At 37.4% G+C, this 26073-nt stretch overlaps 1 protein-coding gene across 1 annotated transcript in view; it reads right to left on the reverse strand.

Moving 5' to 3' along the window:
• HSD17B12 (hydroxysteroid 17-beta dehydrogenase 12) overlaps positions 1-26073 on the reverse strand; it is a 171573-nt gene that overhangs the window by 81009 nt on the left and 64491 nt on the right. The window contains exons 2-3 of the mRNA XM_025878361.2: positions 20584-20630; positions 19254-19329 (exon numbers count right to left, since the gene is read on the reverse strand). Of these exons, the coding sequence (XP_025734146.1) occupies positions 19254-19329; positions 20584-20630 (123 nt within the window). The remainder of the gene's footprint in view (positions 1-19253; positions 19330-20583; positions 20631-26073) is intronic.

Genomic DNA, 26073 nt, shown 5'->3' on the forward strand with positions numbered 1-26073 from the left:
AAATTCAGGGGAGGAAAGAAGGGGCAGTAATTGGGAGGCAGCGTGCATGTGATCCCTGGAATTCTGTGACCACTTCCTAGCCTGTATGTGTACAGTTTTCTTACATCCTGAGTTTATGCTGTTTTTAGTATTAACAATTGTAGGTATATTTCTGTTAGGAGACAAAAGCAAAATTAATGGAGAATATTTATAAAGTGTAAGTATACCATACGAGAAGAACTCTATTTCACTGGCAATGACACAAATGAAATAGAATTTCTCTCTAGATGCGCTTAGAAAGATGTAAAGGATAATAGAGGTCACAAACTGAAATGTCCTTGGGGCCAAGCATGTTACTCAAGTTCATGAAGAGAGCCTAATAAAAGTATATGCATATGCACTGTGTGAGCAGGGACGGGCTGGGACAAACTTGACAGGGCAGGCCCCACCTAAAGGGCAACCGGTTCTCGATGCCAACGGATTGCTGCCCTACAGGAATGCTGGGCCCAGGGTTAACAGATCATTTGGATTTTCTTTCTTTTTTTTTTTAAGATTTTTATTTTATTTATTTGAGAGAGAGCACAAGAGGGGGTAGGGTCAGAGGAAGAAGCAGATTCCCTGCTGAGCAAGAAGCTCAATGAGGGACTCAATCCCAGGACTTCGGGATCATGACCTGAGCTGAAGGCAGTCGTTTAACCAACTGAGCCACCCAGGCGCCTGCTCATTTGGATTTTCAAAAGAAGACATAAATTATGATTTATGTGATTAAGTGAAATCTGCTGATCTTTAAAACAAAAATCAGGCCAAAAAAAACCTGTCTAAAGGGTATCTGTTAGAGAAATCAGAGAGGAATGCTGTGGGAACAAGTCCTTAAGGAACCAGTAAGAGATTGGTAATCAAGATACCAGCAAAAGGTCGGCTCCTAGAGAAGATATTTCTTTCTGTGAGGAGGATGAAAGTCTAGGCGTATGGAAACACATGCTGAGTAAAACAGGTCCTTTGTTACAAGGACACAATAAGGACTGACCAAGATGGTGTGGGGAGTTATCTATAGCAATGGTTCTCAAACTTTGCTGCAATAGGCTCTTTTATCCAAAGGATGCAAAACTCAATGTACAAAACTGATCAAAAGAGAGTGGGCAACACTGTAGCAGTAGGAAAGCTGGAGTCCCACCTATGAGGGTGTCGCCTACCTTGCTAGTGGTCCAACATCCAGCCTCACAAACCAGTCCTAAAAGACACACAAAGGATGAATAAAGGCTTTCCAGAATTTTCCGTCCCCCATGCAATTCAGAAATAGGAGCCAAAAACACAACTCTGAGCAATTCAAGACTGGAAAACAAGGCACACACTCACGGCATCTTGGGTTCTGGATTAATACCATAAAGGATAACTTGTGGGAAAGGGGGATGAGTAATTAGAAATAGCAGAAGAAATACCACATAGCAGTAGAAGCAGAACTAGATGTGCAGTTGATGCCTGCAACTGAAGGTCAGTTTTACTGCCTACTGCGGGATCTTGGGGAACCTCGCCATCTTGTCCTCATACTTGTTTTAAGGATCAACAATGGGTGTTTATTTCATCACTTATTACAGGAAATCTCTCAAATATTACTGGAAGACTATTTGTTAATAAAAACTCATTTTAGTAAAATTAACCATTTTATGTAGTTACGTTAGGATTTTACTAATGCAAAGTCATCTTCAAATATCCAGTTGGACATGGCTGTTTCTTAAAAAATGAAAAGGAATTTTAGCCATCCTGACAGGTGTGAGATGGTATCTCATCATGCTTTTGATTTGTATTTCCCGGATGATGAGTGCTGTTGAGCATCTTTTCGTGTGTCTGTTAGCCATCTGGATGTCTTTTTTGGAAAAGTGTCTATTCAGGTCTTCTGCTCATTTCTTAACTGGGTTATTTGTTTTTTGGGTGTTGAGTTTGATAAGTTCTTTGTAGATTTTGGATACCCTTTACCAGACATGTCATTTGCAAATATTTTCTCCCATTCCATAGGCTGCCTTTTAGTTTTGTTCACTGTTTCCTCTGCTGTGCAGAAGCTTTTTATCTTGATGAAGTCCCAATAGTTCATTTTTCCTTTGGTTTCCCTTGCCTCCGATGACATGTCTAGTAGTAAGTTGCTATGGCCGAGGTTGAAGAGGTTGCTGCCTGTGTTCTCCTCTAGGATTTTCATGGTTTCCTGTCTCACGTTAAGGTCTTTCATCCATTTTGAATTTATTTTTGTGTATGGTATTTAAAAAGTGGTCCAGTTTCATTCTTCTGCATGTCCAGTTTTCCCATCACCATTTGTTGAAGAGGCTTTTTTATCATCAGATATTCTTTCCTGCTTTGTCAAAGATTAGTTGACCATACAGTTGTGGGTCCATTTCTGGGTTTTCTATTCTGTTCCACTGATCTATGTGTGGGTTTTTGTGCCAGCACCATACTGTCTTGATGACTACAGCTTTGTAATATACTTTGATATCCAAAATTGCGATGCCCCCAGTTTTGTTTTTCTTTTTCAGAATTGCTTTGGCTATTCAGGGTCTTTTGTGGTTCCATACAACTTTTAGGTTTGTTTGTTCTAGCTCTATGAAAAATGCTGGTGGTATTTTGATGGGGATTGCCATTAGGTGTGTAGATTGCTTTGGGTAGTATAAGCATTTTGACAATGTTCTTCCAATGCATGAGCATGGAATGCTTTTCCATTTCTTTGTGTCCTCTTCAATTCCTTTCATAAGTATTCTATAGTTTTCAGAGTACAGATCTTTTACTTCTTTAGTTAGATTTATTCCTAGGTATCTTATTGTTTTTGATGCAACTGCAAATGGGATTGATTCCTTGATTTCTTTTTCTGCTGCTTTGTTATTGGTGTATCGAATGCAACAGGTATTGGCAAGGATGCAGAGAAAGGGGGACCCTCTTTCCCTGTTGGTGGGAATGCAAACTGGTACAGCCATTCTGGAGAACAGCATGGAGGTTCCTCAAAATATTAAAAATAAAACTACCCTATGATCCAGCAATTACACTTCTAGGTATTTACCCAAAGGATACAAAAATACAGATTTGAAGGGATACATGCACCATGATGTTTATAGCAGCATTATCAACAATAGCCAAACTATGGAGAGAGCCAAAATGTCCATCAACTGATGAATGGATAAAGAAGATGTCACACACACACACACACACACACACACACACACACACACACAGAGGAATATTACTCAGCCATCAAAAAGAAGGAAATCTTGCCATTTGTAATGACACAGATGGTGCTAGAGTGTAGTATGCTAAGTGAAATAAGTCAGAGAAAGACAAATACTATATAATCTTATTCACATGTGGAATTTAAGAAAGAAAACAGATAAATATATGGGAAGGAGGAAAAGAAAAAAAAGGAGAGAGGGAAACAAGCCATAAGAGACTCTTAACAATACAGAACAAGCTGAGGGTTGATGGAGGGATGTGGGTGGGGGATGGGCTAGATGGGTGACAGGTATTATGGAGGGCACTTGTTATGATGAGCACTGGGTGTTGTATGTAAGTGATGAATCACTGAATTCTACTCCAGAAACCAATAGTGCACTGCATGTTAACCACCTAAAATTTAAATTGAAAAAATGGGCAGAGGACCTGAACAGATATTTTTCCAAAGAAGACATACAGATGGCCAGCAGATACATGGAAAGATGCTCAGCATCACTAATCATCAGGGAAATGCAAATCAAAACCACAATGAGATATTACCTTATACCTGTCAGAATAGCTAGAATGAAAAGAACAAGAAATATCAACTGTTGGCAAGGATATGGAGAAAAAGGAACCCTTGTGCACTGTTAGTGGGAATGTAAATAGGTGCAGCTGCTGTAGAAAACAATATGGAGGTTCCTCAAAAAATTAAAAATAGAACTACCCTATGATCCAGTAATTACATCTCTGGGTATTTACCCAAAGAATATGAAAACACTAATTCAAAGGGATACAGGTACCCCTGTTTATTGCAGCATTATTTACAATAGCCAAGGTATGGAAGCAACTTAAGAGTTCATCAAAAGATGAATGGATAAGAAGAAGTGGTACACACACACTGAATATTACACAGCCAAAAAAGGTATGAAACCTTGCCATTTACAACAACAAGGATGGACCTAAGGATATTATACTAAATGAAGTAAGTCAGACTGAGAAAAACAAATACTATGTGATCTCACTCATATGTGGAATCTAAAAAACAAAGTAAAGGAATAAACAAAAAAATAGAATCAACATTATAAATATAGAGAACAAACCAATGGTTGCCAGAAGGAAGGGTCATGGAAGGATAGGCAAATGAGTGAAGGGGAGTGGGAGATACAGGCTTCCAGTTATGAAATGAATAAATCATGGGAATAAAGGTACAGCATAGGGAATACAGTCCATGATATTATAATAGTGTTGTATGGTGACAGAAGGAAGTTACACTTGTGGTAAACATACAATGTATAGAGATGTGAATCACTATGTTTTACACCTGAAACTAATGTAGCATTGCATGTCAACTAAAAAGTTTTTCAAAAATTTTTTAAAAAATGAAAAGGAACAAATATGTTCATTTTAGTAAAAATGCTCACATATCCTAAAATTGATCCAATGATAATAATTGTAATAGGTACCTGCATTCAAACACAGTCACGATGCAAGTTGAGTTTAGTTTGTTTTTTAAACTCTTGATGCTATGTAACTGTGATATTATGTTTTGGTGAAACATATGTTTTGGCCCCCCAAATTATCACTTAGTTCCCCAGCTACAATATTTAAAGCACAAATTCAGAGCAGAGGGGTAATGGAGAACATAGCACAAGAAGCCAAAGACTCTGCCCACTTCAGTCATTAACTAGATAGGACTCGGTTTCTCAGACTTAGTTTCCATATTTAAAAAGTGAGGGGTTTAGTCTATCAGTAGTTCCTAAACAGGAATGACCTTTAAAATCATGTGGGGTATGTTTTCTAAACTATGCATACCTAAATATGATTCTACTAAGTGTTCCCAAAAAATGAATACACTTAACATTTTGTGGCTTATCAGTTATTGGAGAGTGATTACATTTTAGATTTTACACATCACTACAGCATTAAACAGAATGGAAACACAATGAAAGCTGATTCGACATCAACATTCTTTATTGCTATTAGCCTGTTGTCATTAGATATTAATTCTATTGGTTTTTCTTAACAGTGAAGGAATAAAACAATTCAAAATTTATGAAATTTCTTGTCAATTTTAATGGACTCATCTTCCCTTTCATTTTAGTATTAGATACAGCACCAAGTCATTTAAATTAGTACTTAGTAGTTAGAGATTTATAGTTAAAGAGTAGCATGTAACATAAACTCTGCATTTAAGAAGTAATGGTAAAACAAGACTATTAAAACAGTGGATAATTGGGGCGCCTGGGTGGCTCAGTCATTAAATGTCTGCCTTTGGCTCAGGTCATGATCCCAGAGTCCTGGGATTGAGCCTCGCATCTGGCGGGCTCCCTGCTCAGCGGGAAGCCTGCTCCTCCCTCTCCCACTCCCCCTGCTTGTGTTCCCTCTCTCACTGTCAAATAAATAAATAAAATCTTAAAAAAAAAAAAGATTTAAAAAAAGTGGAAAATTGACAAAATATATAACTTTATTTGATGGAAAAATCAAGTTAAAGTGAACCTTTTCCATCAAACTTTCAAAGTACTTTCCATGATGAAAAGGGAAGCAATCCCTACATAAAAGTGCTGAAGAACTTTATAAATACATCCAAAGAATATGTCTTTCTACAAATTCTTTTATAGTTGGGAGTCCATACCCCAATTACAATTATCCACTTAGAATAACAAGTAATAGTTTTCAAGTGGGAGGAGAAACACCAATCATCTACTTAAATGGGACTCATTTCAGAACACCTTGGTCCCACATTTCCTCAACTAAAAAAAGTTTTTTTACATAAAAGTTACTGAGCCATCAATAATCCAATTGCAAAGACCACTTGCTGTTTTAAAGAAACCATGCAAACATAAGCAAATGTTTTAATTAAGAGGTATAGCTAGTGTCTGGCCATGGCGCAGTACACTCCCCACACGCCCACACGCCTAACGCTAATGCCAGCTGTAGAACAGCAACAGCCCGGCAGCTGCCTTAATTGGAGATGCAGATCAACACATGCTAATTTGGCTGGGCCAACTAATTGGTAGGTAGACTACATTTCTAACAAAATATCCACCCATATTGCAGATGTTGTTCTCTAGCAGAGTAAACGATTGGTAACAAACAGTAATGAAGTTGCAATAAGGTACACTTGGTGAAAATGTTTAGTTGGACAGCTTTGCGATGCGATGCCACATTAGCTTAGAAAACCACTTGTGCCAAAATTGGAACATAAACTAAATTTCAAGAGTATCTTTCTGTGCAAGATTAAGAATACTAAGCCATTTCACAAGAGCTCTTCGGTCACCAAAATAACACTTACGAAGTGGACCCATCCCCCTTAACCATACCAGGCACAGGGCAAACATCCAAAAGGTTTGGTCCTGCTCTTTCTTTAAAGCCTAATGCAGGGACGCCTGGGTGGCTCAGTCGGTTAAGCATCTGCCTTCGGCTCAGGTCATGATCCCAGGGTCCTGGGATCGAGACCCACATCGGGCTCCTTGCTCAGTGGGGAGTCTGCTTCTCCCTCTGCCTGCTGCTCCCCCCTGCTTGTGCTCTCTCTCTCTGACAAATAAATACAATCTTAAAAAAAAAAAGCCTAATGCAGACCAAACATTCATAGACATGTGCAAATAATTATATTTACCAGGAAATCACATGCAAAGATAATAATTATATTTACCAGGAAATCTATAAGGGTAAAAAGGAGGGAGTATGGGGCTCTTCTGTTTCCAGCCATGATGGTATAACAGACTAGATGTACTCCATTGCCTTAAACTGAAAAAACCGGACAAAACATAAGAAACAATGGTTTTCAGTCAGTGCAAGATACAGTGTTCAGGACAGTCATAGCCGCGAGAAGGAAACAAATGAGGTGAGGCCTACAGCTGCCCCAACTTACTGCCTACAGATTTTTTAGACCGGAAGGAAGAGAGAGGAACTCGGAGATCAACAGTTCCGAGTTGAAGAAACAGACTTGAGCATGTGGGGAAGACAGAGTCCCTAGAATTACCATACAGTGGACAGAGAGAGCACGAATGAGACTAACAGCAAGAAAGACAAGGATAAAACAAGAGCAAGAACACACCATATGCAGTAATTCTCCCTTATTCACAGCATTGCTTTCCAAGGTTTCAGTTAGCCACAATCAGCTATGGTCTGGAAGCAGATGATTCTCTTGATGAATTGTCAGCAAGTCAACAGTAGCCCAATGCTAGGTCACAATGCCTATGTCATTCATATCATCATGGAGGCATTTTATCATGTCCGATCATTACAAGAAGGGTGAGTACAGTACAATAAGATATTTTGAAAGACTAACATTCATATAATTTTTATTAGAGTATACTGTTGTAATTGTTATTCCAATAACAATTGTAATTGTTATTCTATTATTTTTGTTGGTAATCTCTTGTTGCACCTAATTTATAAATTGAACTTTATCATAAGATGGATATACAGAAAAAATATAGTATGTACAGGGCTCAGTACTTACTATCCACAGTTTCAGGCATCCATTGCGGAGGTGTCTTAGAACATATCCCCCACAAATAAGGGCTGCTGTATGTTCAAAAACGTAGATGGTGAACATTTTTAAAAGAGATAAGGGAGATACAAAAATGACCTAAAATTTCATTTTGAGAGAAAAATATAATGTCTGGATTTTTATTTTATTTTTTAAAAACGATTTTATTTATTTACTTGACAAGAGAGAGAAAGAGGGAGAGAGAGAGAACATAAGTAGGAGGAGGGGCAGAGGGAGAAGCAGGCTTTCCGCTGAGCAGGGAGCCCCATGTGGGGGCTCGATCCCAGGACGCTAGGATCATGACCAGAGCTGAAGGTAGACGCTTAATGACTGAGCCACCCAGGCGCCCCCAAATGTGTGTTTTTTTTAAAAAAAAACACACTAACAGGATTAATGGCAGATTAGACACTAGAGAAAAAAAAATTAATGAATGCGAAGGCACAGTAAAAGACACTCTCTAAAATGAAACACAAAGAAAAAAGAGATTCCTCCCCCAAAAAGAAAATGAAAGAAGACAACATCAGTAAGTTGAGAGATAACTTTAATCCATTTAATATATGTATAACTCAAATCCTACAAAGAGAGTGAAGGATAGAAAAAATATTTGATGGCGCCAATTTTCCCAAATATAATGAAAATTATAAGCACATAAATTTAAGCTCAGTCAACTCCAAATGAGAAACATGAATAAAAGTACACCAAGGGAAAAAATACTCAAATTCCTTAAAACTGGTAATAAAAAGATGAATCTTAAAAGTAACCAGAGAAGAAAAAAATAAGTGACTTACACGAGGTGGTTAAAAAAAAAAAAACAACAAAAGATAGGAATGACAGCAGACTTCTTGTCAAAAAGACTACAGGCCAGAACACAATGAAGCAAGTAAAGTACTGAAAGGGGAAGAAAGAATCTGTCATTCTAAAATTTTATACCCAGAAAAAATACATTCAGAACTAAAAGTCTTTGTTCAGACTTACAAAGAGAATTCATCACTAGAAGACCAGAACTACAAGAGATACAAAAGGAAGTCTTTCAGACAGGAAAGAAAAAAATAAATTCCTGACTGAATTATGTACCCATAAAAAGGAATGAAAAGCATCAGAAATAATAACGTGTATAAATAACGAAGACTTTAAAAAACAAAAACTAAATTTAATTCTCTTTAAAATACAGTTGACTATGGCAAAAATAATGTTATACAATTCATAACATATAGAAATAAATAAAACAGTGGGGAATGGGAGTATATTGTCAGGTTCTCATGCTCTACATCAAGTAGCAGTAGCCTATGACAAGCTAAAGATAAACACTGCAAAATCTAAAGCAATCACTAAAAACAAAGAAAGAAGATGTACAGCCAATAGCCAAGGAAGGAAATAATATAGAATGATTAAAGACATGTTATTAATCCCAAACATAGGCAGAAAAATAAAAGTGAGCAAAGAACAGATGAAATGAATAGAAAACAAAGAATAAATGGGTAGATCTTAACCCAATCCTATCAACAATAACATTAAGCGTAAATGGTCTGAGAACCCCAATTAAAAGGCAGAAGTCATCAAATTGAATTTTTTAAAAAAGACCAAATCTATGCTGTCTACAAGAAACCCACTTTAAATATAAAGCACATACAGGTTAAAAGACAGAAAAAAATATATACCATTCTAACACTAACCAAAAGAAAGATAAACAAAGTTGATTTCAGTGCAGAGAATATTACCAGAATAAAGGTCATTTCATAATGATAAAGGAATGAATTCATCAAGAGAACATAATGCCCTTAAATGTTAATGCTATTTGTAATAATGCTATTTTTGTTAATAACAAAAAAAATAGACACAAAGAAACAGACAATCCATAATTGTAGTTGGAGATTTCAACTCCCACCCTCACAGTAACTGATAAGAGCAAATAGACAGAAAAATCAATGAAGATACAGGAAACTTGAACAATACCTTCAACCAACCATTTTATATTTTAAAAAAGCCTCTTCTGAGTGGCTTATAGAGACTAATCAGTGGTCCTTTAAATCTGAGAAGAGAAAATTCAAGAATGACCAGACAAGGACAAAACTTCTAACGCTTTAAAATATGCTAGAAATTTCAGAAAATTCATTCTCACAGAAATGACCAGCTCGAGCAGTGACAGTAAAAAATTCAAACAGACATTTGGCTAGCAACTAATAGTTAATTTTAAATGCACTAATAAACTTTTGAAGTATTTTTAATAATTGGTAAATAAACAAAGAATTATATAAGATAACCAAGATATACATAAAAGTCTTAATTAAGGTAAAACATTGGCCCAATTAGAACTAGTTTGACCATTTTAATTTTAAAAGTGGCTATATGTCTTCTTTCTAACATTTCATTCTTTGAACTTTTAAATTTTCTACGTAGGTTTTATCAGTTAGCTATATTATCATTGCTTCCACAAACTATTTTAAGTTATGACAGTTGGTGTCTTTATGAAAGGATGGGCTTTTCTAAACTTCAGACAATGCTGCAAATCATTGATGTTAATTACTCTTCCTGTCCTCTGTGTAAAATTTGCAAATGTCATCTCTCAGACAAACTTGGTATCAATAATGATTGTACTGCTCTGCACTGTCAACTTAAATATAACTTCTATGATTCTTAATTGACCCTAAGATACTATACTAATATCACAGTGAGTTAAAGAAGGAGGCATCTTAAAGAAAACCCCAATTGGGATGGCAAAGTCACTGTGATAGGTGAATCTTCTTACAACGTAATAACGGAACATAAAGTTAATACATTTTAAGGTTCAGGTGAAAGTGTTCACTTATCTAAATATATGTATAAGTATAAAATATATTAAAACCAACAAAGAAAGCTTATGAATTAAATAGTATGAAACCAGCTGTTGAGAAGAAATTTGATCTTTGATAATATAGTCTTCTCGTAATAGAAAGTTGTAAAAAAAATTATTCTGTACCTTCGGTATCCAGCCTGGCCAACAACGGTTCTTTATCTCCCCAAAACACTCTCACTTTCTAACAGCCTGTTAACTTTTTAAGCTTTTCTATTGACTTTTGTCATCCCTTGAATCGTTTTTTAACAAAAGTTTCTTGTTTCTAAAAAGGCTGGATTTCCTAATAATTATTGTTTCTTAAGGCTATGTTTTATTTGAATTACTTATATGTAATATAATGTCACTTAAACCACGACTCTAATCATTTCTTGTCTTGGGCACCTGTGACTTATGCTTATATTTTGCTATAACCACTAGTCTCCTGGCAACTCTTTATGCTACTGCCTTCACAAATTTGGGCCACAATATTAAAAATAATAAAGGGGCGCCTGGGTGGCTCAGTTGTTAAGCGTCTGCCTTTGGCTCAGGTCATGATCTCAGGGTCCTGGGATCAAGCCCCTCATGAGGCTCCCTGCTCAGCGGGAAGCCTGCTTCTCCCTCTCCCACTCCCCCTGCTTGTGTTCTCTCTCTAGCTGTCTCTCTCTCTGTGTCAAATAAATAAATAAAATCTTTAAAAAAATAATAAAAATAATAAAATTGATTAAGACATATGTTGTACCAGAACTATCATTGGTATTTCCCAGATGGCCACTAGGTAGCACTACCCAGCAGAGATGCTATTAGGAAAAAACTAGATATGTAGTATATTCTCTATATCTTTAATTAGCTCAACTCTCTTATGAGAGCTGTTCTGTTTATCAAGCCCATAACATGGGCAGAGCCATGGTGTGACTAATAATGAATATCATTCAACATGTGTATACTTTTCAGGACAGACAGAAACGTATTCATGCTCCTGTGCACAGCCTGGCACACGACTATGAACAAAATGATATCTACGATTATGGTTAAACGGTGGCAATTTTAAAACACTTTATAGAAGTCCCTGGAGCTTTATCAATGCCGTTTGTGTCCACCATAAGGCTCATGCCCTGAGAAAAATCACTGACTAAACCATTAATTACCTCTATATTATAGCAAAACAGGGTATTCTATTCTGATACTGTTAATTATTGTAAATAGTGAATGAGAGGTCATCAGTCTTATTAACAGGGGGTTCCTACTTTTCCTTCATGTTTGCCAAAAGCTGGAGGCCCTTAGGCTGGACATCAGAAAATTGAGTCTTTAGAAAGAACACATAAATAATAGCCTCAGTAGATGGAAGCCTGTTTCAGTACTCTTGACCGTCACGAATGCTGTAAACAATCAACTCCCATGTCAGACTTCCTTCCCAGTGTAACCTGACACTGCCACCAAGCTCGACTATGGGAGAGATTATACCAGGAAACTGAGTCAGTATCTATAGGACTCTTTAATGTTTTTGACCCAAGATCCAATGGAAGAATTAATTTTGCAACTGAATGAGATCAATGAAAGAAACTTAACAGGGGTTTCGAGAAAATGTTTTTCTTTCTTCTTAATTTTTTACTCCCCCACCCCTTTGTGGCTGGCTGTCCTTGGGCAAACTGGAATGAAGCACTCTTTGAATGGTATGTTGCACCAACTGATCCCCCAGAAACTGAGAAAAATATTCCCTGAAAAACCTTAATATAGCTTATAAACTGTGGCTGACCGTTATTTTCCAGATCCAGATTTTATTTTCCAAAAATATCTCCCTTCCCACACACTCTTTTCCAATGTTACCACGTCACTCCTCCATCAAGAGGTGGAGAATATTCCTCTCACCTTGGATCTCGGCAGGCTCATGTCTGCTTTGACCGATAGAATACAGCAAAAGTAACACTACGTGAGTTCTGAGAGTAGGTCACAAAAAGACATCAGCTTATGTTTCGTCGTCTTGCACCATTCACTGTGAGGGATGAGAGTTACCCTGTGAGGAGTCCAGCTACCCTGATCTGGCCATGCTAGAGAGACTACGCAGAGGCACTCCGGCCAACAGTCCCAGCTCTGTCCAGCTTTCCGGTCATTCCCGACCATGGCACCAGCCCTGTGAGAGAAGCCATCTTAAATCTTTTGAACCAGCCTCTCCACCAGCTAGTATCACAGTTAGGGAACTCAGTAATGCCATGAGAAGCAAAAGAATTGTACTCCCAGGTCCTGGCAAAACTCCTGATCAGCAGAATTTTTGAGTACCTAACATGGTTATTATTTCACATTGATAAGTTTGGGGTAGCTGTTATGCAGCAATACCAACTGGAACATAAACTACTAAATTGTTTAGGTAAATATAAAGATGGAAAATGTATAGAAAATACAACACATAATATTTAAAAAGAAAAAGAAAAAGAAAATACAACACATATTGATTGGCCTTGTCTGCAAAACTAATCAGCACGATAGTCAGATGGTATACATGTCCTTACTGAGTTCTTTCACCTTACATGGCAATGTAATCATTTGCATAGGCTCAATAAGAATCTATCCTTCCTCCTACCAGGATGTAATTAGATAAAACAAATTTGTAACCATGACCATGCCAGAAATGTTTCATTTAACGGTAAATCTCATTTAATTAGGCATGACAAGCCCACTAGTAAGGAACAATAATTACACTCCAATATGTAGAAACAATGCTTCAAGGAAACTGTCCTGGCACCTGCTCAGTGGCTTGTGGGACACCTCAGTCTCATGGGTAGTACACAAAATGTCACTTTCTGGAAACGTTGACGAATTTGGAGATCTTAAAGTACAAGGATACCTCTACAATTACAGGCATCACAGGCAAAACCAGGAGAGGCAAACCAGCTGGGTTTTGGTTCCTGGTAGTTCCTTACCTTAGATTATGTGAACTGTAGGGGCAATAAAAATATTTCTGGTAACTACAGAAGTGACAGAAAAACATATAAGACTCTAGGGGCTGCATGAGGTCAACTCTCTGATCCTAACATCATGTGGTTCTAGTTTCATTAAACATGAAAGTAAAAAGGTTCACTAATACCTTGTCCTTATGTAAATGAAACAGGCTAAATATAACAAGGCATCACATTAATGCTGCTGAGAGTGCATCAGAAAATTGTGAAACAAACTTATTTGGTCCAATCCACATCTAACTATACAGATTTGATCAGAGGTAAGGTTTGAAAAAGTGAAACTGATTTTTTTTAACCTAACCCTATTCCTCTGTTGACTACAGACCAATAAGATTTACATTTCTTTTTTTTTAATTTTATTTTACTATGTTACGTTAATTTATGTATTAATGTATTTATGTATTAATAATATGTATTAATATTACGTATAATTAATGTAATGCATTACATCATTAGTTTTTGATGTAGTGTTCCATGATTCATTGTTTGCATGTAACACCCAGTGCTTACATTTCTAAAAGCTTTACATTTCAAGAGATCACAGAATTACAGGGCCATCCCAGAGCTTTATACCCTGAGATAATTAACAAAAAGAGAGAAACACCCTATGTTTTTTTTGTTTTTGTTTTTGTTTTATTTAAGTAATCTCTACACCCAACATGGGGCTTGGACTCAAGAGTCAGATGCTCTTCTGACTAAGCCAAAACGCCCCTTGTTTTTTTTAAATCAAAGACAGAAATGTGTGTTTTTTTAAATCAAAGCCGATTAAAGTGAATGCAATCAGAATTACCAACTGCCATGTACAAATATGGACTGTAAATATCACCATCTCTACATTTTGTGAGCCAATAGGTTGTTCTAAAAGCTAGTCTTTGCTTTGTGCTTTCTGCAAGTAAAAACTTAGCTCAGAGTTCAAAAATTATCTAGTTTTTCTCTTTGACAAATCAAAACTGACAAAGATACTGAATATATTAATAATCCTGGCTAACAAAGATAATAAAATAAGCTTATTATATATGTGTTGACTCTCAGCTTGTATTAATTCAATGGGTGACAGGTATCCTTACAAAGAAGCAAAAATTCATCAAAGCAATCTATCCCGAGAAAGCACTTATCCATTGTTGGCAAAACATTTAGTTCCCTACTAAATTATATATAATCCTTTAAAAATTTTCATGAAGAACTTTGATAAGTAGGTTGTCCTGCACACTCACAAGAAACTGCTTCTAAAGAAATAGAATCCCCAAGTTTACATAATGACAGTGGAGAGTCAGAAGGTGACAGGAGCCCAGAAGAGTCCTTGTTTTTTCTCAATTGGCATGTGGTTTCTTTTTCAATCCCCTCCTTTCCTCTTTTCTTCTTCAGTCATATAGGAAAGAAGGAGGGATGAGTTTAACCTCCTGGAGTGAATGTAAGAGCTGGATTAGAAAAGACAAGTTAGGGACCCCTGGGTGGCTCAGTCATTAAGTGTCTGCCTTTGGCTTGGGTCGTGGTCCCCCTGGGATCGAGGCCTACATCGGGTTCCCTGCTTGGCGGGAAGCCTGCTTCCCTCTCCCACTCCCCCTGCTTGTGTTCCCTCTCTCGCTGTGTCTCTCTCTGTCAAATAAATAAATAAAATCTTTAAAAAAAAGAAAAGAAAAGAAACGAAAAGTTAGCCTAAACTAACTTGCCTGACTTCTGTTTCTTGAGTCAAGTCTGACTGATAGAGAAATTGGTATCAGCAGTGGGATCCCCAAAAACAGACCTCAAAGGACTTTGATATTGGTTTGATTTGATCCATAATGCAGTTGCATCACCATTAATCAAATTAATGCTGGCTGCTGATTATAATAAAGTATCTACTGAAGAAGTGCCTTAAGGGACCAAGTGGCTGTCACATTTGAGTTGGGCAGAAATGATGAATACAAAGATTGTGGTATGGCATAGCTTCTTCTGAATGCACTGGAGCATTTACAGAAAGAAAATGACAAACTTAGGTCTTTAAACTTTCAGCTCCCATTTATGAACAGAGAACCAGAGAACTTCTATGGCAGCCCTAATAAAAACCTCTGTTTTACAGCCACAGGGCTCCCCTTGCTAACATCAGATTTAACTGTGCCAGGTGCAGAATTACAATGTGTAAGCTGAACTCCACAGATTCACCATGTCTCATGTATGAAAGTGAAAACACTGAATGAGACTTGGGATGGGGCTATCTGTGTGGACTCAACTGAAGCCAAGGATCTTGAACCCCTGAGCTATTCTGAGCCTCCCTTGGCCAGTGCAAAGAGAAATAGCTTGCTCTCCTGTGTCGGAAGAGATTAGCTTTCCCGGGATTGAAGAACCTGCATAACGTCATGGTAACTCTAAGGGCAGTTTCCTTCCAAGAGAATTCCTCTTCTCCTCAAGACCCAATGAGACCACCCCTTACTGCTAGTCATAACAGGGTAAGATCATAGCATTCTTTGAGGAACAAGTATAAAGTCAGATCCATAAAGTAATAACTGACACACAAAAATAATTGCAAAAGTTTGCTAATTTGTATTGGCAGATACCTAGGAAATCTACGTGAGAATGATTCTAAGAGTGCTAGGCCAAGGGAAACATAATACAATGCCAGACTGGGATAGTTTTTAAAATATGAATCACTTACCAGAGATTTCGCTTATACAACTGGAAGGGGCTCTAAGAGTTAGTTAACTTGGTTGGCTGACGGCAACTTGGACTCCATGACGGCCCTCCATTTAGTAAGTTTGGGAGGCCACAACTTCCTGGCGTAATGTAGTGGCAGGGATTCAAAGGCTCATTAAGAAATGCTGGAGTGGATTTATCATGTGCAACTTGCACACACAATCCCTCCACCACTACACCCCCTAAGAGGGCCCAGTGGATACTCTCATCACCTAAGGCTCCAGCTGCATAACTGGAGTGCCATTATATGGGCAAGAGGTTATTAGTCTGGCCCTTTAACATCCTGTCAGTCATAAAATTCACCACATTGCTACAAAATGAGAACTTCTCCATGTTCTCTCGTTTGTTTCTTTCATGGCACTATTACAAACTGCAATTATTTATTTGTCTGATTTGCTTTGTTTCATTTTTTGCTTTTCTACCTTTTTTTTTTCTCTGTCTCCTCCACTAGCGTGTAAGTTCCATGGAACAAGGAGTGCCTCTGTCATGCTCACCACTGTATGCGGACTATCTAGCATAGGACCTGGTGCACAGGCATTCAATAAAGATATGTTGAAGGCATAAACAGAGTTAGTCTGCTTCTGTCAACATTAAATTCTGGTCCTTCCTTCTCCTGGAATAGATGTTCATCAAAACACTATCCTGCCAGAGAGATGATTTACATCTGAGCTGAAAACCTGTACAGGTGTATATAATCTCCTTTGTATTTCTTCAGTGTAGAACCAACGACCTGGTCTGCTGATACCACCTTTCTCATTAAATTTATATGATGCCCAGGAAAACATAATAAAGGTCAATTCAGTGCATCACCATCTGTGCCTTCATGAAAATGTTTGAACAGGATCCCGTCTTTATCCAAAATGGCATCTCTGCCCACAGTCATATGTCACCTCCTATCACAAGTGAATAAATTCTCAAATATCATTAAAGTATACTTCTGGCTTGTTGAGCAATTTTTTGTACAGGCTGGAGCACTTTCTAAAAGACTGTCATGAGGTAGCTTTTACTTGTCTTGGGATCAAGTAGATGGTGGTTTGTTCAGATCACAGCATTTCAAAATTCAACATTCCATTTCATCAAAGGTTCTATTTTTCACCTATGAACCTTTACTTCCAGCAATTAGGAAATGCTTTCATTAACAGCCAATTTTATCTACAAAGGCACAAACCCAACATTTTTATCACTGTAAGAGTTAAATTATATACACGAGCACAGGGAACTAAGAAAGAAACAGTGTTAAGATCCAGGCAACACGTGAAGTTCAACTACTATCTAAGTTAACTGCCTCAGGCTCATTAGTGCCATGGTTTCATTCAAATTCCCACCTTAGCCAAACTGCAAAATACTGTATGTCTTGGACCTTCAGGGTTGTGTTTATATAATTCAAAACTTGAAAGTTAAAATCCTTAAATGCCAAAGATGTAAAGATCTATGACAGCAACAGGGTTTAAGAAAAAAAAAATTTAACATACTTAATATTAGTATCTATAAGGATCTGTTTTTTACATAAAGATTAGGTGCATTTATATGTAATCTGTCCAGAAGAACCAGTTACGGCCTGGAAAGAAACAATAACAAAAATATATACCTCACAAGGATGTCTGAAAGATAAAAGAGGATAATACATGTGAGGGAATAAATAATAAAGTACCATATAAATGTTAATAGTAGGTAGTAATGTTAATAATAAAATATAGTATGTGGTACGCCTTCAGCTTACACAGTATTATACATCAGTTGAGATATCTCAGTAAAGCTGAAAAAAAAATGCAGTAGAAATCCTCTCTCATCTGAAAGAATTGGAGCAGTTTATTAGTTGGCTACTCATAGAAGTTAAAGCAGGAATCCTAGAAAACGACAAATACACATTGTAACCATTTTATTTAATTTAAACCTTGCATACGTGTAATTCATTCACCAGTCCTCTGGGTAGGATCCCTGCCTTACATTTGAGTTTAGATCTGCTGACTGGTATTCCAGACTTTCCTGTCTCACCCACGCCCATAATGCGTCATTTATGATTGCAGGTCTAGTTCTTTTGAAGTGCAGCAAAAATTTCAACACATACGAAACAATCGGAGAGCAAATTTCTTACTTTTTATCATTTTTTCCAATTATTTTACATTTGTCTTGTTCACCACTAATTTGACAGCCAATTTCTGAAAGAACTTGCTTTTCTCAGTTTTTTCAGAGCATTCAACTTCGTTTTTGTAGAAATAACTCCCCCTCTTTACACAAATACTGCATCAGTGTGTGGAATATTAAATAATAAATGCACTCAGCATAGCTGACTCTTAAAGCCAATAAGGTGACTTGGGGGACTAAAAGCACAAAAGCGTCACACTGAGAACCCGACCAGCCGCGAACAGTCAGCACGCTGGGAACAGCAGTCAGTGTGTTCTACCCAGGAAACGGACAGCACTGCTTTATCCATCGGGTTGGTTAATTAGACATGAGTTAAGAATCTTTGCTATACAGTAATTCAGGTCTCAAGCATAGCTGCCTAAGAAGAAAGCTCAAAAGATTCCCTCTCATATGTAGATAGACTGCCTTCTGTATTTTTCTTCAATTATATATGATTACATTTAGAGGCAATGATGTCAAAGAGTGAAAAGAAAATGCAAGAATACTGAAATAAAGCAACAGAAAAGGAATTCAGGTGTTTAAGTAGAACATGATAAAATAATCAGAGAATCTGGCTCCTAACAACAACTGAGTCAGAAAAAGACATTTTAAGGAAATTTTAACAGTTCCATATTAATTTGAAAAAAAAATGATGACCCATTTTAAAGCATCCCTTTTGGGGCGCCTGGGTGGCTCAGTCATTAAGCGTCTGCCTTCGGCTCAGGTCATGATCCCAGGGTCCTGGGATTGAGCCCAGCAGCGGGCTGCCTGCTCTGCGGGAAGCCTGCTTCTCCCTCTCCCTCTGCCCCTGCTTGTGTTCCCTCTCTCACTGTGTCTCTCTCTGTCAAATAAATAAATAAAATCTTAAAAATAAATAAATAAATAAAAATAGAGCATCCCTTTTAACAACATAAGAAGCTTTCTGAACTATAAATAAATATGTCAGTGCTAGATACCTACTTGAAAACATTCAGCTTAGATTAGCTGTATTCCTTTCGTAAATATGAAAGAAGAGGGTGTGTGAAAAACTTACTTATTTCACTGGAAACTTGATTCAGTTTATCCTGTGATCTGCTGATAAGGACAACCTTCATTCCATGTTTCGCTAACTGAAACAATAAAAAACACCAAGCAGTTGAATCACACCTGTACTTGCATTTAAAAACAGAAATCAGATATATTCTCATTTTAAGAAAACCTGATAATATGGTAAACCCAACTAAAAAAAAAAAAACAATAAACCTAAGTTATAATGAATGGACAATCCAAAATGAAGACTTTACAAAAGGATTCCCCCAAAGGGCTATCTTTCTGAATCAAGCCAGTATATAAATGTCAAAGGGTCTCAGAAGGAGTAAAACTTTTATTTTCATTTTGTACCCATCTACACTGCTTTAGTTTTTAAAATCATAAGCACTGGGGCATCTGGGTGGCATAGCTGGTTAAGTGTCTGACTCGGTTTCGGCTCAGGTCGTGATCTTAGGGTCATGAGATTGAGCCCTGCACGCAGAATCTGCTTGAGATTGTCTCTTTTTCTCCCTCTGCCCCTCCCATTCATGCTCGCACTCTTTCTCTAAAATAAATAATCTTTCATAAATAAAGAAATAAAATCATAGGTATCTATTACTTCTATAATTTAAAAGTCAGCTTTAAAAAATATTTTGTTTTAAAAAAAAAATTTTGTTTTGGACTGGATACATAAAGACTGAAAGACTGGCAACCAAGGAAGATTTAAAAAGATCCTCTGTTGGAAATGACAAATGAGAAATCCAGTGGATCTGCCAAGATTGTCATCACAACTGGGCAGTATCATAAGCTGTGGTCCCTCAACAGAACCAGAGGGCAGGGAAGCTTGCCTTAAAAGAGTACTACGCAGTGCTCCTGCTTTGTACAATGGTCCTCAAACTACCATGGTCCCTATGCTTTCATGATGTTACCTTTTGCCCATGTCCATCAATATCTTTTTGTTAATTATAGTCTTATTTAAAAAACGATGCCATGGACTAGGCTGGAAATAAAACTATTCCATAATAATACAGCCACCTTTTGGAAAATAGTTCAAAACAACTGACTTTAAAACTAAGGACTGTCCATAATTACACAATATAAAATAAAACTATGCTACATTTTCCCCAATTCCAATGTACTGGGATAGAAAGTTTTATACTCATTTTTGCACAAAAATTTATTTTAAGATTGTCTTTGAGCAAGTGTGGTGTTTCTGATTAGAAATAAAGCATATCTATTGTACTATATAACACTATATTTGTTTTTAACTTCAACAATCAAAGCAACTGTAAGAGATCATCCTGTATTTGTTCTTTTATTTTTATACAAAAAAAAAGATCTTGAAAATTACCTACCTCTTCTGCATATGATTTTCCAATTCCATCAGTACCACCTGTGACAACTGAGAAAAGAAAAAAAACAGTTTAGGTTAAGAGCTGCAATGAAGAACCAAGCATAGTTAGGACCCACCAGTTATACACCAGAGGACCTGTGTAATACTATGATGTAAAAGATGAAGCAACACTAGTGATTCAAATTTAAGACGGAATACCCACCACAGTGGCTAAAATTTAAAAGACTGCAATACCAAGTTTTGACAAGGTTGTGGAGCAACTGGAACTTTCATACATTGCTGGTGGCACTGTAAATTGATACAATCATTTTGAAAAAAAAGCTATTTGGCATTATGTCCAGAACTAAACACATGCCTACCCTGTGACCTAGCAATTCCCAAGAGGTATGAACGCATCATGTCTATCAAAAGAATGTTCACGGTAGCTTTACTTATGTGTAATAGGTAAACATGCCCAAACACTGATCTACAAGAGAATAAGTAAACGGAGGTATATTCATATAATGGAATACTAAATAACAATAAAAAAGAACTACCGATATATTCAAAACATGGACAAATCTCCCAGACATTATGCTGAGTGAAAAAAGCCTGACATAAAAGCATACAAGCTGTTATGATTCCATCTATGAAGGCGAAAAAAAAAAAGGGTAAAAGGAACATTAAGGGACCTCTGGGGTAGAGGATGTATATCCTATATCTTGATTTGGGTACATAAGTATTTAAGAATTCACTTTAAAAATGCATATTTAAGTATATATCTGTTATACCTTAATAAACTTAATTTTTCAAAATTATGGGCAATAAAAAGAAATTGAGTAAGATTGATTTCTTCTACGGGAAAGTGCATTTCTCTTACAAGCTCAACTCCCCCCTTTTTTTTTAATTTGGGGGCACCTGGTTGGCTCAGATGGTTAAGCGTCTGCCTTCGGTTCAGGTCATGATCCCAGAGTCCTGGGATCAAGACCTACATCGGGCTCCCTGCTTGGCGGGGAGCCTGCTTCTCCCTCTCCCTCTACTGTTTCTCCTGCTTGTGCTCTCTCGCTCTGTCAAATAAATAAGTAAAACCTTTAAAAAAAAATAAAAAAAGATTTTACTTATTTATTTGAGAGAGAGAGAGCAAGAGAGCGAGAGAGGGAGAAGCAGACTTGCTACTGAGTGGAGAACCTGAAGCGGGGCTTGATCCCAGGACCCTGGGATCAGGACCGGAGCCAAAGGCAGACACTTAACCAACTGAGCACCCAGGCCCCCCTCAAAAACCTTACGTAGCAGAAACATTTGAAAATTATAGTGGGTCAGGCTTCATCATGGTATCTTATCTCTGAAATACTGGAATGATGCTTGTTACAAATTCAGAGCATAGCCATCTTCTCCAAATTGTTAGGGATGTGCCTCAAACTTCTCTGAGATTTTCCAAACCATTTACAAATTATGGAAAACAAGTTATGGAGTAAAGTAGGATTTTCTTGTATCTGTCCTAAAAACACTTTTTTCAAATTACAAAAGGGCAAACATATCAAAAAATAAAAACAGTGTAACAAACCCATATGTACCCATGACCCAGCCTCGAAGACTATCAACTTGATTTTAACTAATCTTGCTTCAACTATACCTCCACCCACTTCCTCCCATCTCAGATTATTTAGGTAAATCACTAACATATAACTTCATAAGAATTTCAGTATATGTTATTTAAAATAACCACAATACCATTACCCTGATTCCTAAACTGGAAATAATAAATCCTAATTATCTAATATCAAGACAAATATCAACTATCCAATCAGTATGTAAATTTCCCCAAATGTTTCAGAAAACTTCTAGTAATTTGGTCAAATCAGGATTAAATAACTTCCATACTTAAAATTGGTTAACGTCTATTAAATCTCTTTTAATCTATAGGTCTATCTATCCATCTACCTTTCTATATCTATTTATTCGACCTCCATCTCTCTCTCCTCCCCTTCTACTCCTTTTCCCTCCCTTCCTCCCCCCACCCCCAACTTCCCTACTAGCTGTTGAAGATATTGGGTCCTATTACTTTCCCAGCCTGGCATTTGCTGATTACATTCCCCTGATGTCATGTAACACGTTCTTCTGTCCCCTAGTGGTTACCTATCAATGCTTGATCAAATTCAAGTTTGATTTTTTTGGTAAGAATACTTCAAAAGTGATAATGCATATTTACATCAGGAGGCACATGTCTGGTTATCTTTCTTTCTTGTTTTATTAGCAGGCATTGATCACCACTGAGATACAGAATTTCATTAGAGGTTGCGAAACAGTGATCTTTGTGTTTTTTACAGTTTGGGGAGGGGGGAGAGAGAGTGCGTGTGCACTGGGGAGGAGGGCAAAGGGAGAGGGAGAGAGAATCTTAAGCAGGCTCCATGCTCAGCTCTGAGCCCAACAAGGGGCTTGATCTCTCGACGCTGAGATCATGACCAGAGCTGAAACCAAGAATTAGATGCTCAACTGACAGAGCCATGCAGGCGCACCCCCTCTTATGTTTTCACCCTTATTCTAAATCCTGTGTTCACACTGTTATCTCCTGCTTCATCAATTTTTATTACTTATTATAATTGATGGAACACCCATTCCTCTTTATCTTCCACCTCCTTCCAATGAAACTATATCACAAGACTCTGTCAATACTCAGTGTGTACATTATTAAAATAATGCAACTCAATTCTGACACTAACCATAGGACATGGGCCCCAGCAAAACTGCCCATACTTCGGGTATCAGTTGCAAGTTCAGAGGTCCCAACAGGCACCCACACTCTGACTGACTACAAAATTCAGGGTTCCCACAATTCCTCGGGTTCAGCAATTCACTAAACAAGCCACAGGACTCGGGACAACTTAACGATTTGTGATTACAGTTTTTTAATAAAGGATACAAATCAGGACCAACCAAATGAATAGTCACATGGGGCAAGGTCTAGGAAGGTCCTAAATGCAGAGCTTCCGTGCCCTCTCTGAATCAGAGCACATCACCCTCACAGCACACCAATGTGTTCACCAACTAGGAAGCCACATCAAGCTTCAATGTCCAGAATTTGTAATGGGCTTTATTACAAAGGCACGGTTGACTGCATCACTGGCCATGTATCACTGAACTCAACCTCCAACCCCCCTTCCCTCCCAGAGCTTGAAAGGTTGAGCTGCTATCACATGGCTCAGACCTCCAATCTTCTAAACACATGGTTGGTTTTTACGGCATGACCAGCCCCCATCTTGAAGCTATCCAGAGTCCCACCATGAGTCCTCTCATTGGCATAAAGTATCAGGGACTGCCATGAATAAAGACAATCCTATCATGCAGGAAATTCCAAGGATTTAGATTCTCCCCACCAGAAACCAGGGATGAAAGCCAAATTCTTTATTATACAACAATTACTGTGGCTAGGTAAATATATTATTCACTACTAAACCAAGTAATATAGTATAATTACATTTCTTTTCTTGGTCAACATTTTTCTTTTCCTGTAGTTCAAATTGCCTTTTTCTTCCATTTGCATAGTTTTCTTTTTAAATCTTCTCCCAGGGGCGCCTGAGTGGTTCAGTTGTTAAGTGTCTGCCTTCGGCTCAGGTCATGATCCCGGGGTCCTGGGATCGAGTCCCACATCGGGCTCCATGCTCTGAGGGAAGCCTGCTTCTCCCTTTCACACTCCCCCTGTTTGTGTTCCCTCTCTTGCTGTGTCCCTGTCAAATAAATAAAATCTTAAAAAAATAAAATAAAAATAAATCTTCTCCCATTCCCTAACAGCCTCTCAGTACAATTTTCCACACAATCAATCCCATGAATTTTTTTTTCCTTTGTTTTTCCATAGAGATTACTTTCCCAGAGCCCTCCAGCTTTTATCCTGTTCCTCTTTGGAATGGCTACTCTGCTGCACAGCTGTTGTTCTAGAACATAACCTTGGGAATTCCCTTGGCCTCTCTCTCCTTTGTTGAAGCTCTTATTTCTAGATCTTGTTCTAGTTCCTTATTAGGGAGCACATCCACCAGTAGCTTTCCAAGGATAGATGCATGAAGACACATTTTTGTAAACGTATTTTTTAAATAAACTTTTTATTTTAGAAGTTTTTTAGACTTACCAAAAACTGTGAAGATAATACAGGGGGATCTCTATATTTCAAGTCAGTTTTTCCTATTGCTAACATCTTACACTTGTCACAATTCATGAACAAATATTGGTACATTATAGTAGTGCCCTCTTTTCCATGGGGGATACATTCCAACACCCCCAACAATGCCTGAAACTATGGATAGTACCACACCCTATATATACTATGATTTTTCCTAGACATACATACCTATAATAAAGTTCAATTTCTGTTAAGCATAGTAAGAGATTAACAACATTAATAATAAAATAAACATTGTAATGTACTATAATAAAAGCTATGTGAATATGGTCTCTCACACAAAACTTTACTGAACTATACTCAGCCTTCTTCTTGTGTTGATGTGAGAGAAAATGTCCACATGATGAGCTGAACTGAGATGAATGATGTAGGCATTATGATATAGGCTACTATTTACCTTATTTTTTTTTTAAGATTTTATTTATTTGACAGAGAAAGACACAGCGAGAGAGGGAACACAAGCAGGGGGAGTGGGAGAGGGAGAAGCAGGCTTCCTGCAGAGCAGGGAGCCCAATGCGGGGCTCGATCCAGGACACTGGGATCATGACCTGAGCCAAAGGCAGACGCTTAACCCCTGAGCCACCCAGCCGCCCCTATTTACCTTCTAACAAGATGTCAGAAGGAGGATCATCTGCTTCTGGATCACAGTTTACAGCAGGTAACTGAAACTGTGGAGAGCAAAACTTCAGATAAGAGGGGGTTCTACTGTATTATCAACAAAAGTCTGTATCTTTTTCATATTTTCTTGTTACTGAATGTCTTTCTGTTCTATGATGACATCCAGAATATCCTATTAAATTCATGTGACAGCTTAAGAGAAACTTTTTTGACAGTTTAAGAGAAAACTTTTTGATTGTGTATGTCATTTTTTTTTTTAGAGAGTGTATATTCTAACCTAGTACGTAATAGTTTAACTGGGTATAAAATTCTAAGCAGGAAATCATTTTTTTATTATGTTATGTTAATCACCATACATTACATCATTAGTTTTTGATGTAGTGTTCCATGACTCATTGCAGGAAATCATTTTTAACAACAACAACAAAAAATTGAAGACAACTCTCCATTGTCTTCCAGCACCGACATTGCTCAAAAAGTGTTTCACCATTCTGAGTTCAGACCATTTTATAAGTGACCTGCTTTTTTGTCACTGGAGCTTTTAAGATTATCATTTAATCTTTAGCACTCTGTCACGATAATATACCTTTCAGTGGGTGTTTTCCCATTCATTGGTGATAGGCACTGATGGGCCTTAAAATCCATGGTCTTCAATTCTGGCAGTTTTCTTATATTGATTCATTGAAAATTTCTTCCCCATACTTTTCTCTTTCTGCAATTCTT

The sequence above is a fragment of the Callorhinus ursinus genome, unplaced genomic scaffold (assembly GCF_003265705.2).
Source record: "Callorhinus ursinus isolate GAN/ISIS: 27379988/994484 unplaced genomic scaffold, GSC_fseal_2.0 scaffold21, whole genome shotgun sequence".
Taxonomy (NCBI): domain Eukaryota; kingdom Metazoa; phylum Chordata; class Mammalia; order Carnivora; family Otariidae; genus Callorhinus; species Callorhinus ursinus.